This window comes from Hippopotamus amphibius, chromosome 2 (genome assembly GCF_030028045.1).
Source record: "Hippopotamus amphibius kiboko isolate mHipAmp2 chromosome 2, mHipAmp2.hap2, whole genome shotgun sequence".
Classification (NCBI taxonomy): Eukaryota; Metazoa; Chordata; class Mammalia; order Artiodactyla; family Hippopotamidae; genus Hippopotamus; species Hippopotamus amphibius.
The window spans coordinates 161,257,627-161,271,779 of NC_080187.1; the positions used below are offsets into that span (position 1 = coordinate 161,257,627).

Consider the following 14,153-nt stretch of genomic DNA (forward strand, 5'->3'; position numbering starts at 1 on the left):
TCTTTCACAGCATATTTTTAAAATCCATATTATAGCATATATAAGCATTCCTTTTTATTGTTGTATTTTATTGTATGGATATGCCATATTTTGTTTATTTACTCACCTATTAAAGGACATTTATATTATTTCTAGTTTATTCTAACTTGTTTATTGTATTTGTTTTATTGTAGATTCCTTTTGATTTTCTACATATAGGATCAGGTCAACTGCAAATTTAGTTTTACTTTAAAATTTTCAATCTGGTGCCTTTAATGTCTTCTTTCTTTCTTTTTTCCTCTAGTACACTTTTGAATAAAAGTGGTAAAAGTAGACATCCTTATGTTATTCCTGATGTAAAGGAGAAAGCATTCAGTCTTTCACCATTACGTATGATGTTGGCTGTTTTTATAGATACTGTTTATCAAGTTGAAGAAGTTCTTTTCTATTTTAATGAGAATTTTTAATCATGCATGGGACATTGTATTTTGCTTTTTCTTCTATTAACATGATCATAGTCAGCATTATGAGTGGTTTTGTCATTTTATTAATATTATGTATTTCACGAATTGTTTGTCAAATGTTAAACCAGCTTTGCATCCCAAAGATAAATCCCAGTTGGTTACCATTTATATATAGTCTTTTTATTATATTGCTAAATTTAACTTGCTAATAATTTATTAAACATTTTTGCCTTGTGTATATGAGGGATATTGAACACTGTAGTGTTCTTTTGTGAGGTCTTTATCTGGCTTTATTATTAAGATAATAATAGCCACGTACATAGATTGGGTAGTGTTCCCTCCTTTATTTTCTGAAAGAGTTTGTGAACAAGAGTTTGTCAATAAAAGTTTATGAATTGATATTACATCTTTTTAAAATAGTTGGTAGAATTCATAAGTAAAGCCATTTGGAGTTGGGATTTTCTTTGTGAGAAGATTTGTAATTATAACTATATTTTCCTTTTTGAGTCAGTTTGGATAATTTGTGTCTACTTCATCATAGCTGCCTAATTTGTTGGTGTAGAGTTGTTCAACTTACTCTCTTATGATAGTCCTTTTCATTCCTATAGGGTCAGTAGTGATGTCCCCTCTTTCATTTCAGGATTTGGTCATTTGTGGCTTCTCTTTTATTTTATTGACTTGTTTAGCTAAACATTTGTTGTTAGTTTTGGTCACTTCAAAGAACTAACTTTGGTATTGTTGATTTTCTCTGTTCTTTTTCTGCTACCCATTTCATTGATTTCCATTTTAATCTTTTTATATTTTTAAAAATCTTGCTTGCTTTGGGTTTAATTTGCTTGTCTAAATGTATTTTCTTAAGGTGGAAGTCTAGAATATTAATTTAATACCTTTCTTCTTTTCTGATATAGGCATCCAAGGCAACAAATTTCCCTGTGAGCTTTGTTTTAGCTTATCCCATAGGTTTTAATATGTTGTGTTTCATTTTCATTCAGTTGAAAAAAATTTTTAATGTTCCTTTTTGTATCTTTGATCCATAACTTAGAGTGTTTTTATTTTTTAAATTTTCAAATATTTGACGGTGTCACAGATTTCTTTCTGTTGTGATTTCTAACTTAATTCCTTTGTGGCCAGGAAATACATTTTATATGATTATAATCTTTAAAAATTTTTTGAGACATTTCATGGCCCAGAATGTAGTCTCTCCTGGAGAATGTTCCAGTGTGCTTGAGAATATGTATTCCATAGTCATTTTAAATATTAGATTAATTTATGACAGTGAAATGATTATTGAAGAACAAGAAAGAACTTGAAAAAATGGAATTTTATGCGGTATTCATGGATGATAGGCCTAATAGAATAAAGTAATAGTTCTCATCCAGAATTCCTGTAGCAATTTTTTAATGTAGCCCAACAAGTTTATCCTAAAATTTATATGGAAAATTAAAGACAGAGCAACTTGGAAGAATAACAAATGGGAGAAGGAGGATGGTGTTGTTAAATATTACTGTACCCAATAACAAGATGTATTATAAAGTTATTAATAAAGGCAGTATTATTGGTATAATAGGATAGACAAGTAGACTATTGGTTACCCATTTGGGGAGGGGAAATTTTGTTATTGCCACACACAGAAATAGGTTTCTGATGGATTTCAGAACTTAAATGTGAAAACCAACACTTTAAAACTTTTTGATGAGACTGGTTTATCTTTATAACTTTAAGGTGGGGAAGTATTTCTTTAGACACAGTGAATACACATAAAGAAAAACATTGGTGAATTGACTATATTGAAATTTAAAAGTTTTGTACAATACAGAGAATCCCAGTCAATGAAAACGTGATTGAGTTGTTTGGAGAATACATTTCTGGTTCATAGAACTAACATAGAATTAGTAGCCACTATGTATAAGGAACTCATACACTAAACAAAACAAAACAAAACAAAACAAAAACCCAGTTGAAAAACATACAAAGGATATGACAGGCAGTTTGTAGAAACTTGAATGACCAAATGAAAAGATGCTCGGTATTGTTAGGAAACATCAAATGAAGACATTATTGAGATATGTAACACTCATGCTGGCAAATATTAGAGCATCTGCCAGTGTTTTGTGTTGCCAAAGATGTGTTATCACAGCCAAAAATGTGTTATTACAGTAATCTCATATGCTGCTAGTATTACTGCTAATTTTCTCAACTACTTTGGAGAGAATTTTCCAATATTTAGTAAAGTTAAAAGTGAGTAATTTCATTCCTATTTATATATTCTGGGGAAACTCACATGTGTACTGGAAATGATGTAGAAACATTTATTATAGTATTCTTAGAAAGAGAAAAAATTTGAAAACAAACCAAGTGTCCTAATATAAAGAAGGTAAGTAAAGTAGATGAATATAATGGAACAGTACATGGCAGTTAAAGTGAATTGACTAGGTAGATACTACTATATATACAATAAAGAACAAGAACTGACCATATAGCACAGGGAACTATATTCAGTATCTTGCAATAATCTATAATGGGAAAGAATCTGAAAAAGAATATATATATGTGTGTGTGTGTGTATATATATATGTAACTTCATCACTTTGCTGTACCCCTGAAGCTAACACAATATTGTAAGCCAATTATACATCAGTTAAAAAATAATTGTGAAAAAATGAATTAATGAGCTGTTTATTGATATTGATATATAGATCAGTATAAATAAATTTCAGAAGCTAATGTTGGGTGTGAAATGCAACTTCTAAAATTACTTGTATGATGCCATATACAAGGTTTAATATGTTTGTTTTTACTACTAATTAAACTCCAAGCTTACTCTGATTATTTTTCCACTTAAGTTCTTTTTCTGTTCCAGGGTCTAATCTGTGATACCATGGTGCATTTAGCATATGTAGATTTTTTTAGGAGAGCTGATTAAGGACTGGGGTTTATATAGAATTGTTTTAAGAAATTGAATTTGCTCAAACACAAGGAAGGGAATTGCAGATAAATCAACACACTTTGTTGAAATATTAAAGCTTATTATTTTTTTCTTTGAATCTTTATTGGAGTATAATTGCTTTACAGTGCTGTGCCAGTTTCCACTGTACAACAGAGTGAATCAGCTATATTTATACATATATCCCCATATCCCCTCCCTCACACCTTCCCTATCCCACCCCTCTAGGTCATCACCAAGCATTGAGTCGATCTCCCTGTGCTATGCAGTAGCTTCCCATTAGCCATCTGTTTTACATTTGGTAGTGTCTTATGTCAGTGCTACTCTCTCACTTCGTCCTCGTCCCCTTCCCTGCTGTGTCCTCAAGTGCGTTCTCTGCGGCTGTGTCTTTATTCTTGCCCTGCCACTAGGTTCATCAGTACCATGTTTTTAGATTCCAGATATGTTTGTTAGCATACGGTATTTGTTTTTCTCTTTCTGGCTTACTTCATTCTGTATGACAGACTCTAACTCCATCCACCTCACTACAGTTAACTCAATTTCATTCCTTTTTATGGCTGAGTAATATTCCATTGTATATATGTGCCACATCTTCTTTATCCATTCATCTGTTGATGGACATTTAGATTGCTTCCATGTCCTGGCTATTGTAAATAGTGCTGCATTGAACATTGTGGTACCTGTTTCTTTTGGGATTATGGTTTTCTCAGGGTGTATGCCCAGGAGTGGGATTGCTGGGTCATATGGTAGTTGTATTTTTAGTTCTATTTTTAGTTTTTTAAGGAACCTCCATACTATTTTCCATAGTGGCTATACCAATTTACATTCCCACCAACAGTGCAGGAGGGTTCCCTTTTCTCCACACCCTTTCCAGCATTTATTGCTTCTAGATTTTTTGATGATGGCCATTCTGACTATTGCGAGGTGATACCCCATTGTGGTTTTGATTTGCATTTCTCTAATGATTAGTGATATTGAACATCTTTTCACGTGTTTGTTGGCCATCTATGTGTCTTCTCTGGAGAAATGTCTATTTAGGTTTTCCACCCATTTTTGGATTGGGTTGTTTGGTTTTTTGATATTGAGCTACATGAGCTGCGTGTATATTTTGGAAATTAATCCTTTGTCAGTTGTTTTGTTGGCAAATATTTTCTCCCATTCTGAGGATTGCCTTCTTGTCTTGTTTATGGTTTCTTTTGCTGTGCAAAAGCTTTTCAGTTCATTAGGTCCCATTTCTTTATTTTTGTTTTTATTTCTATCACTCTAGGAGGTGGGTCAAAAAGGATATCTTGCTGTGATTTATGTCATAGAGCGTTCTGCCTGTGTTTTCCCCTAAGAGTTTTATAGTGCCCCTGGCCTTACATGTAGCTCTTTAATCCATTTTTGAGTTTATTTTTGTGTATGGTGTTAGGAAGGGTTTTAATTTCATTCTTTTACATGTAGCTGTCCAGTTTTCCCAGCACCACTTATTGAAGAGGCTGTCTTTTCTGCATTGTATATTCTTGCCTCTTTTGTCAAAGATAAGGTGCCCATATGTGCGTGGGTTTATCTCTGGGCTTTCTATCCTGTTTCTTTGGTCTATATTTCTGTTTTTGTGCCAGTACCATACCGTCTTGATTACTGTAGTATAGTCCAAAGTCAGAGAGCCTGATTTCTCCAGCTCTTTCTTTCTCAAGATCGTAAAGCGTATTTTTGTATGACAAATAAAACTTAAGCAAATAAAGTTACAGGCTTGATCATTATATATATATTTCATATATATAAATATCTCTCATATAGTCTTGATGTTACTAGACAGAATAAAAGTGCAAGACTAGAACAAATAGCTATGGAGGAAATTTTGTTACTGGTATAAGTTTTAAACATAGAAGCTAATTCTAAATATTTTCTGGATTTATAAATAAGTAGTCATAACATAAAATATTTTTGTAAATACCAAAATCTGGATAATGGTTTCCTCTGGGGAGGGAAGGAGAAAAATGATTCAGGATGGGTTCATAGGAGGCTTCAATGATACTTATACTGTTATATGAAACATTATAGATAATGTAAATTAATGAAATTTTGAAAATTATAGGAAACATAGAACTGTGTTTAGATTTGTTCAGATCGAATAGTGGACCTCCAGATGTCTGTGAATGTTAGTTCATTATTTTAATGTAGATTTGAAATATTATGTAATTCAAAAGAAAAAAAGAATATTAAAGATGGTTTCTAGTATTCTGAAAAGGAAGATTAGTACAATGGAAATATTTATTAAGAAATACTAGCATTATAGATGTTCCTGTGGTTAACTAAATGGAAATTTTCGACAGTGGTTTTTGTGTTAGTGGTGGAGAAAGTATTTAATTATATTTTTAGTCTAAATAAAAGATATATAGGGACTTCCCTTGTGGCACAGTGGTTAAGAATCAGCCTGCCAATGCAGGGGACATAGGTTCGATCCCTGGTCTGGGAAGATCCCACATGCCGTAGAGTAAGCCCATGTGCCACAACTACTGAGCCTACACTCTAGAGCCCTCGAGCCACAACTGCTGAAGCCCTCGTGCCACAGCTATTGAAGCCCATGTGTCTAGAGCCTGTGCTCTGCAACAAGAGAAGCCACTGCAATGAGAAGCCCAAGCACTGCAATGAAGAGTAGCCCCTGCTAGCTGCAACTAGAGGAAGCCCGCGCACAGCAGCAGAGACCCAAGGCAGCCAAGAATAAATTAACTAATTAATTAATTAAAAAAAGATATATGTAGATTGTTGTCTTAAATGCAGTTTTGTGTTTAGGGTTTGTTTTGATAGGATAAATCATGTTTAATTGTAATAAACCAGGTGTTAAAAAAGGTGACTTTTTATATGCCCTTTTGTCCCAAGATTATGGCCAGAGGGATGTTAAGGTCACCAAGAATAATTTGGAGGTTGCCAAGGACTTGTTTTTAAAGTGTTTTCAAGTCTGACCGAGAACTCTGACATTTAGAAACAAATAAGAAGATAAGAATGTTTATAATTATGTTTTCTTTTTCAGGATTGATTTTAAAGAAACTACTACACACAGGAAACTCCTTGAAGGTATAATTATATTTCCTTTTTATAGCTTTTTAAAAACTGAGTAAAGCAGACAGTAAACTGCTACACTTGCCTACATCAACTTTTTCCTGAATAATTTTGAATAATCCTCAATTCCTTTAATTGAAGTGAATTCACTTAAAAAAATAGCAACATACTCAGTATGCATGAGGTTGACCAGGCTATTAAAAAACTTTTGTGGTTTTACCACTGCATTGACTCATTCAGCAAAAATAAGTTGGCTCTGCATATCCATTGATTCCACATCCATGCCATTTTATATAGGGGACTTGAGTATCTGCTGTATTTGGTATCCACGGTAGGGGAGGTCCTAGAAGCAATACCCTGCGGATATAGAAGGACAACTGTACTTTGCTCTGTGGTCCCCAGAAGACACAAATTATTTAGCCATTTAACAAATTATTCTTCATTTCATCATAGCTATTGTTAGATGTAGAGGAAGGTAGGGCATCTATTGAAAAATGGGTTTGTGGTGTTTTTGGTTTTGTTTTGTTTTCTCCTTTTCATTATCTCATTGTGCTATGGTATGAAAAGCTACCCAGTCCAAAAGCATCTTGCTATAGGTAGGATAAAAGGCTCATATTGTAGGTACTTTTGGTGTCAAGGCTTGGGTAAAGCCATACAAAGGGGTAAGCTTTCCTACATCTTTGTCCTGTTTCTAACTAAACCGTAAGTTGCAGCAGTTGAATAGCTTTGGCAGTGACTGTTTGCAAAGCTGTGGTAGGGTAATATTCAAAGCTACTGGTGAAGTTAAGTTAGTGAAGAAGTTTGTGTTTTGCTTGGAGATTTGAAGTTTCCTCTATTTTCTCCTTATCTGTTCCTGGAAGAGCATTCCCTCGATTTAAATATTTATTTTCTGTGTATAGGGCATTGTTCTAGTTGCTTAAAAATACAGTAACAGGCCAAAATTCCTGCTTTGCCCTTTAGAAGCAAATTAAGTAAATGAGTTAATTTCAGACTGATAAGCTTTTTAAGGACAAGAGCATTGAGTTAGCAGTATATCAGGATCCCCATGACCATTCCTCGTTTTATCAAACTCATTATAGCAAGGAATAGTCATTGCCCTGTCTCCTTACTTCTTGGATTAGAGTGGTGATGATGGGAAGGAGGGAAGTAAACAAGAAGGAAATGATTTTGACTTTTTACAAGTGGAAGTTATAGCATAAAGATTACCTGATGCCTTTAAATAGTTAGAGACCAAGCTCATTTGTTGAAAATCCATAAATTTAGATTCATAAATAATGAGGTTCAATAACTTGTCATGGGTATAATTCTCTCTCCCTCACTCTCCGTCCTTTTTCTGTTTCTCCTTTGCAGAGTATCATTCTGTAATCATCTTCTAGAGAATTTTGGTCTGAAAGGAAGAAAGTATTTCCATTTTAAATAAAAATACTGTTTTTCATTTTATTTCATTTTAGATTAGGCGGGAAGGTGTTCGTCTTTTCTTATTATGGTTGCAAGCTCTTCAGAATAACTGTAGCAAAGAACAGCTTTGGATGTTTTCATGCTTAATTCCTGGATTTTCAGCACCACAATCTGAATATGGACCTCGAACTTTAGATAATCTCATTAATCCTCCACTCAACCTTCAAGAAAGTAAGATTCATAAGATCTTTTCCATCATTAATTTAAAAATTTGTGTGGCTAATATATATTTTTAAATGTCTGCACATTTTTAACTGGATAATCCAAGTCCATGTTTTTAAATGTAGGTTTTGTAAAACCAAACTCAGATACAGAGAAAGGTGGTTGCCAGAGGGGTTTGTGGGGGGCCAGGTGGGGGAGGGCTTCAGGGTGGGCAAAATGAGTGAAAGGGATCAAGAGATACAAATTTCTGGTCATAAAGTAAATAAGTTATAGGGATGTAATGTACAGCATGGGTACTGTAGTTGATAATACTTTGCTGCAAATTTGAAAGTTGCTAAGAAAATAAATATTAGTTCTCATAACACGAAAAAAGTTTTTTTGTAGTTTTGCATGGTGGCAGATGGTAAATAGCCTTATTGGGGTGATCATTTTGCAGTGCATACAAATGTTGAATCATTGTGTTGTACACCTGAAACTAGTTTAATGTATATGAATTATACTTCAGTAAAAAAGTAAATAAATAAACATTTTAAAAATAAATAAAATGTAGGTTTTATCATCCAGGTATAATGAAGTCAGCAGATCAGGAGATGTTTGCCATTAAAAAGATAGTTTGTTTCTCATAGTTCCCAGAGGAGGGGGTGTGCCACACCAGGGAGGGTGGCCACACAGGGAAGCACCAGGGTCAGTTGGGCATGGGGACTAGAAGGGTAGGGGTGGTTATCATGCGCAAGAGCCCTTTTGTGGTTTCTGCAGGTGGGAATGTATGTGAAGCAGGGTGAGCAGTGGAAGACTGGCTAGTTTGGATAATTTTAGCAGGCTCTGGGGCATAGGTATTGTCTCTGGTTGTCTAGTACCTAGTCCTAGGAGTCATTAGGTTAGGGGACTTGTAGCCCTGAGTGTGAGAGCCCAACAGAGGAAGTGGTAGAGATATGGGCTCTGGATTGCTTGGTTTGCATATGAAAGGCAAACTATCAGGCCCATAATTTTTTCCCTCTAGGAATTAGCTAGCTCTGGGAGGGGCTTTGTCACTAGGGCCTGTAAGATCCCTGATATCAAAGTATTAGAAACACATGTTTAATACAGGCCATTTTACATTTACATTTATCTTTAATTTCGAATTTTCACATAGCAGCTTGTATCCTTGAGTTAATTTGGATGCACATTGAAGTACAAGTATGTTTTACTTTGTGCGGAGAGGACTGTAAAAAAATTCATCTCTTTGTGCTTAATTACTTGCCTGCTATTTACTGCGAAATAGGTTTAGCGACCTGCCTGTGCTAAACCAGGTACTGATCGTTATTGCCTGAGAAATATTTAAGAGAATTTAGCTATTTGTGGGTTGATTTTCTTGAATTTGCTTTTGTTACAATTAATGTTTTTGAATATGTGAAAAGTTTAAAACTGTAAAAATTCCTTATTTTACAAGTGGACTTTTATAATCAAGAAACTAAGATGCTAACTTCTCTCTTTCTGAGAGGGAAATAGTATTTCATCCTTTGATTAAAGGGGCTACCTTAAAGAGTAAGCATGGTCATTACCTAGAGTAATCAAAATGTCCTTTGATGAATAAGCACATGATTATTAATGTTTCTCATCATACTTATGGAATTTGTAGTGGACACTTTTAATCTGAATTTTAAAATATGAGTAGTTCTTTTTCAGGTGAGGCATTATTCACTCTTAATCCCTGATAACTTTCCATCCCTGTGTCACATTTCCTCAATCAAGGGTTCATGCAACAGTCAGTTATTAAAGTTTATGGTTGTTGTGATGGGCTATCAGGATGACCTCAGATTTATTTCAAGTTTTGATCATTAGAATGTTTTCGGGGTTTCCTAGGTGGCGCAGTGGTTAAGAATCCGCCTGGCAATGCAGAGGTCACGGGTTCGATCCCAGCTCCAGGAAGATCCCACATGCCGCGGAGCAACTAAGCCCGTGTGCCCAAAAAAAAAAAGAATGTTTTCAAGCAGTATTCTTTGCTTATCTGCTTTGTAGTTAAATTTATTTAGGTCATATTATCATACTGTTAAATTTGTTTTGTAATTATACTAAACGTTTCTCTTGTCTTTGGATAGCTCAAGTCACTATAGAGGAAATCACTCCGCTTGTCCCACCACAATCAGGCGATAAAGGACAAGAAGATCTTACAAGCTATTTTCTTGAAGCACTTTTAAAATATATAGTAATTCAGGTATGTGTTATCTTCTTTTATATCACCCTCCTTACTATCCTGTGGATGATTCATTTTTCCCCCTCTTACCATTATTCTGTCATAGTAGATATTTTCTTATTTTCCTGAAGGATGAGTAACAGATATTTACTTTTGAAAATATATGTTAGCATGTCCTTCCTAAAATAAAAATCATTGGAGGGATTATGAACCTCCTAGAAAGGGAGCTGGAGAGAGAAATTTTTATAGTAGACTATGTGTATATACCTTCTTATGTGAGCCAGTTGGATTTACTTTCTAATCTTTTCATTTATCATCATCAGCTATGGTACTTCAAATGAAAACACGTTGATTCAGGGATCAGTCTGCCTAGAGGCAGCAACTGGGGAAGTGGACTGAGGATGAGGTGGGGGATGGGGCAATGTAATTTACACTTAAAGCTACTTGTACTTTGTTTTTTTATACACAGCTTGTTTTAATTCACTTTTTTTGTTTGTTTGTTTTTTGCTGTACAACAAAGCGAATCAGCTGTACTTATACATCTACTCCATATCCCCTCCCTCCTGGGACTCCTTCCAACCCTCCCTATCCCAGCCCTCTAAGTCATCACCCATCATCAAGTTAATCTCCCTGTGTTATGCAGCAGCTTTCCAGTAGCTATCTGTTTTACATTTGGTAGTGTCTTTATGTCAATGCTACTCTCTCACTTCGTCCCAGCTTCCTCTTCTTGCCCCCGCCCCACCCCTCATGTCCTCAAGTCCGTTCTCTACATCTGCATCTTTATTCTTGCCCTGTCCCTGGGTTCATCGGTACCATTTTTTTAGATCCCATGTATATGCGTTAGTATACGGTATTTGTTTTTCTCTTTCTGGCTTACTTCACTCTGTATGACAGACTCTAGCTCCATCCACCTTACTACAGTTAACTCTATTTCGTTCCTTTTTATGGCTGAGTAATATTCCATTGTATATATGTGCCACATCTTCTTTATCCATTCATCTGTTGATGGGCATTTAGGTTGCTTCCATGTCCTGGCTATTGTAAATAGTGCTGCATTGAACATTGTGGTATATGTTTCTTTTGGGATTATGGTTTTCTCAGGGTGTATGCCCAGGAGTGGGATTGCTGGGTCATATGGTAGTTCTGTTTTTAGTTTTTTAAGGAACCTCCATACTGTTTTCCATAGTGGCTGTTTCAATTTACATTCCCACCAACAGTGCAGGAGGGTTCCCTTTTCTCCACACCCATTCCAGCATTTATTGCTTCTAGATTTTTTGATGATGGCCATTCTCACTGTTGTGAGGTGATACCTCATTGTGGCTTTGACTCGCATTTCTCTAATGATTAGTGATGTTGAGCATCTTTTCATGTGTTTGTTAGCCATCTGCATGTCTTCTTTGGAGAAATGTCTATTTAGGTTTTCCACCCATTTTTGGATTGGGCTATTTGCTTTTTTGATATTGAGCTGCATGAGCTGCATGTATATTTTGGAGATTAAGCTTTTGTCAGTTGTTTTGTTGGCAAATATTTTCTCCCATTCTGAGGGTTGCCTTCTTGTCTTGTTTATGGTTTCTTTTGCTGTGCAAAAGCTTTTAAGTTTCATTAGGTCCCATTTGTTTCTTTTTGATTTTATTTCCATGATTCTAGGAGGTGGGTCAAAAAGGATCTTGCTGTGATTTATGTCAGAGAGTGTTCTGCCTGTGTTTTCCTCTGAGAGTTTTATAGTGCCTGGCCTTACATGTAGCTCTTTAATCCATTTGGAGTTTATTTTTGTGTATGGTGTTAGGAAGAGTTTTAATTTCATTCTTTTACATGTAGCTGTCCAGCACCACTTATTGAAGAGGCTGTCTTTTCTACCTTGTATATTCTTGCCTCTTTTGTCAAAGATAAGGAGCCCATTTGTTCATGGGTTTATCTCTGGGCTCTCTATTCTGGGAAAAGTTTTCAACTAGCAATAATCGCGCCTCAGATAAACCTCACTGGCTATGATACTGCCACTGTGCAAAGCTGGGCTCTCTATTCTGTTCCCTTGATCTGTATTTCTCTTTTTGTGCCAGTGCCATACTGTCTTGATCACTGTAGCCTTGTAGTATAGTTTGAAGTCAGGGAACCTGATTCCTCCAGCTCTGTCTTTTCTTCTCAAGACTGCTTTGGCTATTCAAGGTCTTTTGCGATGCAATCCCTATCAAATTACCAATGGCATTTTTCACAGAACTAGAACAAGAAATTTTATGATTTGTATGGAAATACTTGTACTTTTAAATTTTCTAGGTGCATGTATTTTGTAAGGTAACCTGTTCATCTCTATATATGAAATGTGAATATCCTGATTGATGAAAACAGTTTTACATATACACATTTCTTATAACTGTTCCAAACACAGTAATTCCTTGTGCCTCAGAAACAAACATTATGAAGTTAATTTGGACCCTGAACGAGATTGCCAGGGTTTGAATCCTGACTCTACATCTTACTGATAGTGTGACTTTTGACACATTACGAAACCTCTCTGTGCTTAAAGTAGAGATAAAAAAATAATACCTATCCCATTTTGGTGTTTGGGGCCAAAGTCATTAGTGCATAGTACTTAGAATAAACAAGTGCATGACATATAGTAAGTGTTCTATAGTAGGTACATATTGTTACTTCCATTATTACCAGTTTTTCTTTAAAAAAAAAGACTTTTGTACTTCATGTAGTTTTTTAAATTGTTTTACTGGTTTATTGAGATATATTTAACATACAGTAAACTGTAACATTTGAAAAGCACAATCTGATAAATTTTATTACATGTATACACCCATGAAACCATACTACAATCAACATAATGAACATATCTATCACCCCTAAAAGTTCTCAGATCCCTTTGTAATCCACCCTTGTCTACCTGCCCCTCCCCCCCATCATCCTATCCCCAGGCAATTGTTGATCTGATTGATTTCACTATAGTTTGCATTTTCTGTATTTTCATATAAATGGAATCATAAGATACATTTTTTTAGCTATTTTCAGCATAATTAAAAAAAATCATGTTATTGTGTGTATCAATAGTTTGATCCTTTTTATTGCTGAATAGCTTTTCATTGTGTGGACATACTATGATTTGTAATCCAGTCATCTGTTGATGGTAATGTGAGTTTTTTCCAGTTTTTGGCTATTACAAATACAACTGGTATGATTATTGGTAAACAAGTCTTTGTGTGAATATAAACTTTCTTTTCCCTTGGGTAAATACCTAGTAGTGGAATGGCTGGGTTGTATGGTAGGCATATATTGACTTTTTAAGACACTGCCAAATGGTTTTCCAAATGGTTGTACCTTTTTGTATTCCACCAGCAATGTATGCTTCATATCCTCACCAACAGTTGATATGGTCAGTCTGTAATTCTAGCCATTCTAAAGTTAGTATATAGTTAATATCTCACTGTGGTCTGCTCTGGGCCTTTAGCAATCTTCCTCACCCTACTGGAATTTTCACACCCTATATTTTACAGCTCTGCCCCATCTTGTTTACTCCCCTCTACACTGTCCTCAACCCTCTCAGGCTCTGAGTTGCCATTGGGTTACTGCCTCTGTTAAACCCTCTTCATTGGTCCCTTCTGTGGTCAGGCTTTGATTACCTGCACTTGACTGCCACTGTTTCATACTTTCTCCTCCTTTCTCTCGCATGTGCCTATTTTGTATGACTTTTAGGCTGAATTATTCAGGAAGGGGGAAGGAGGAAAGAACATTAGCAGCTTTGTCAGTAGTAGAGCTGGTTTTAAGTCAACCTTGACAGTTTTCCAGAGCACGTTTTAACTTATAAGATTTTTGAAAGATAACATATATCATTGGCCTTTGAATAATATAAGTCCACTTATATGCAGAGTTTTTCCAATAAACATGATCTACAGTACTGCACAATTCACTGTTGGTTGAATCTGCAGATATG

General features: G+C 35.2%; 1 protein-coding gene and 1 non-coding gene across 7 annotated transcripts in view; one reads left to right on the forward strand and one right to left on the reverse strand.

Moving 5' to 3' along the window:
* RALGAPA1 (Ral GTPase activating protein catalytic subunit alpha 1) overlaps window positions 1–14,153 on the forward strand; it is a 219,804-nt gene that overhangs the window by 54,276 nt on the left and 151,375 nt on the right. For all 6 annotated transcript variants that reach the window (XR_009051229.1, XM_057720816.1, XM_057720818.1 and 3 more), the window contains exons 5-7: window positions 6,401–6,444; window positions 7,881–8,058; window positions 10,128–10,243. Coding sequence is in view for 5 of the 6 variants with exons in the window: in XM_057720816.1 (XP_057576799.1) it covers window positions 6,401–6,444; window positions 7,881–8,058; window positions 10,128–10,243 (338 nt within the window). In the remaining variant the exon portion in view is untranslated. The remainder of the gene's footprint in view (window positions 1–6,400; window positions 6,445–7,880; window positions 8,059–10,127; window positions 10,244–14,153) is intronic.
* LOC130847572 (U4 spliceosomal RNA) lies at window positions 12,097–12,231 on the reverse strand. Its single transcript, XR_009052324.1, has one exon. It is a non-coding gene; the product is annotated as a U4 spliceosomal RNA (small nuclear RNA).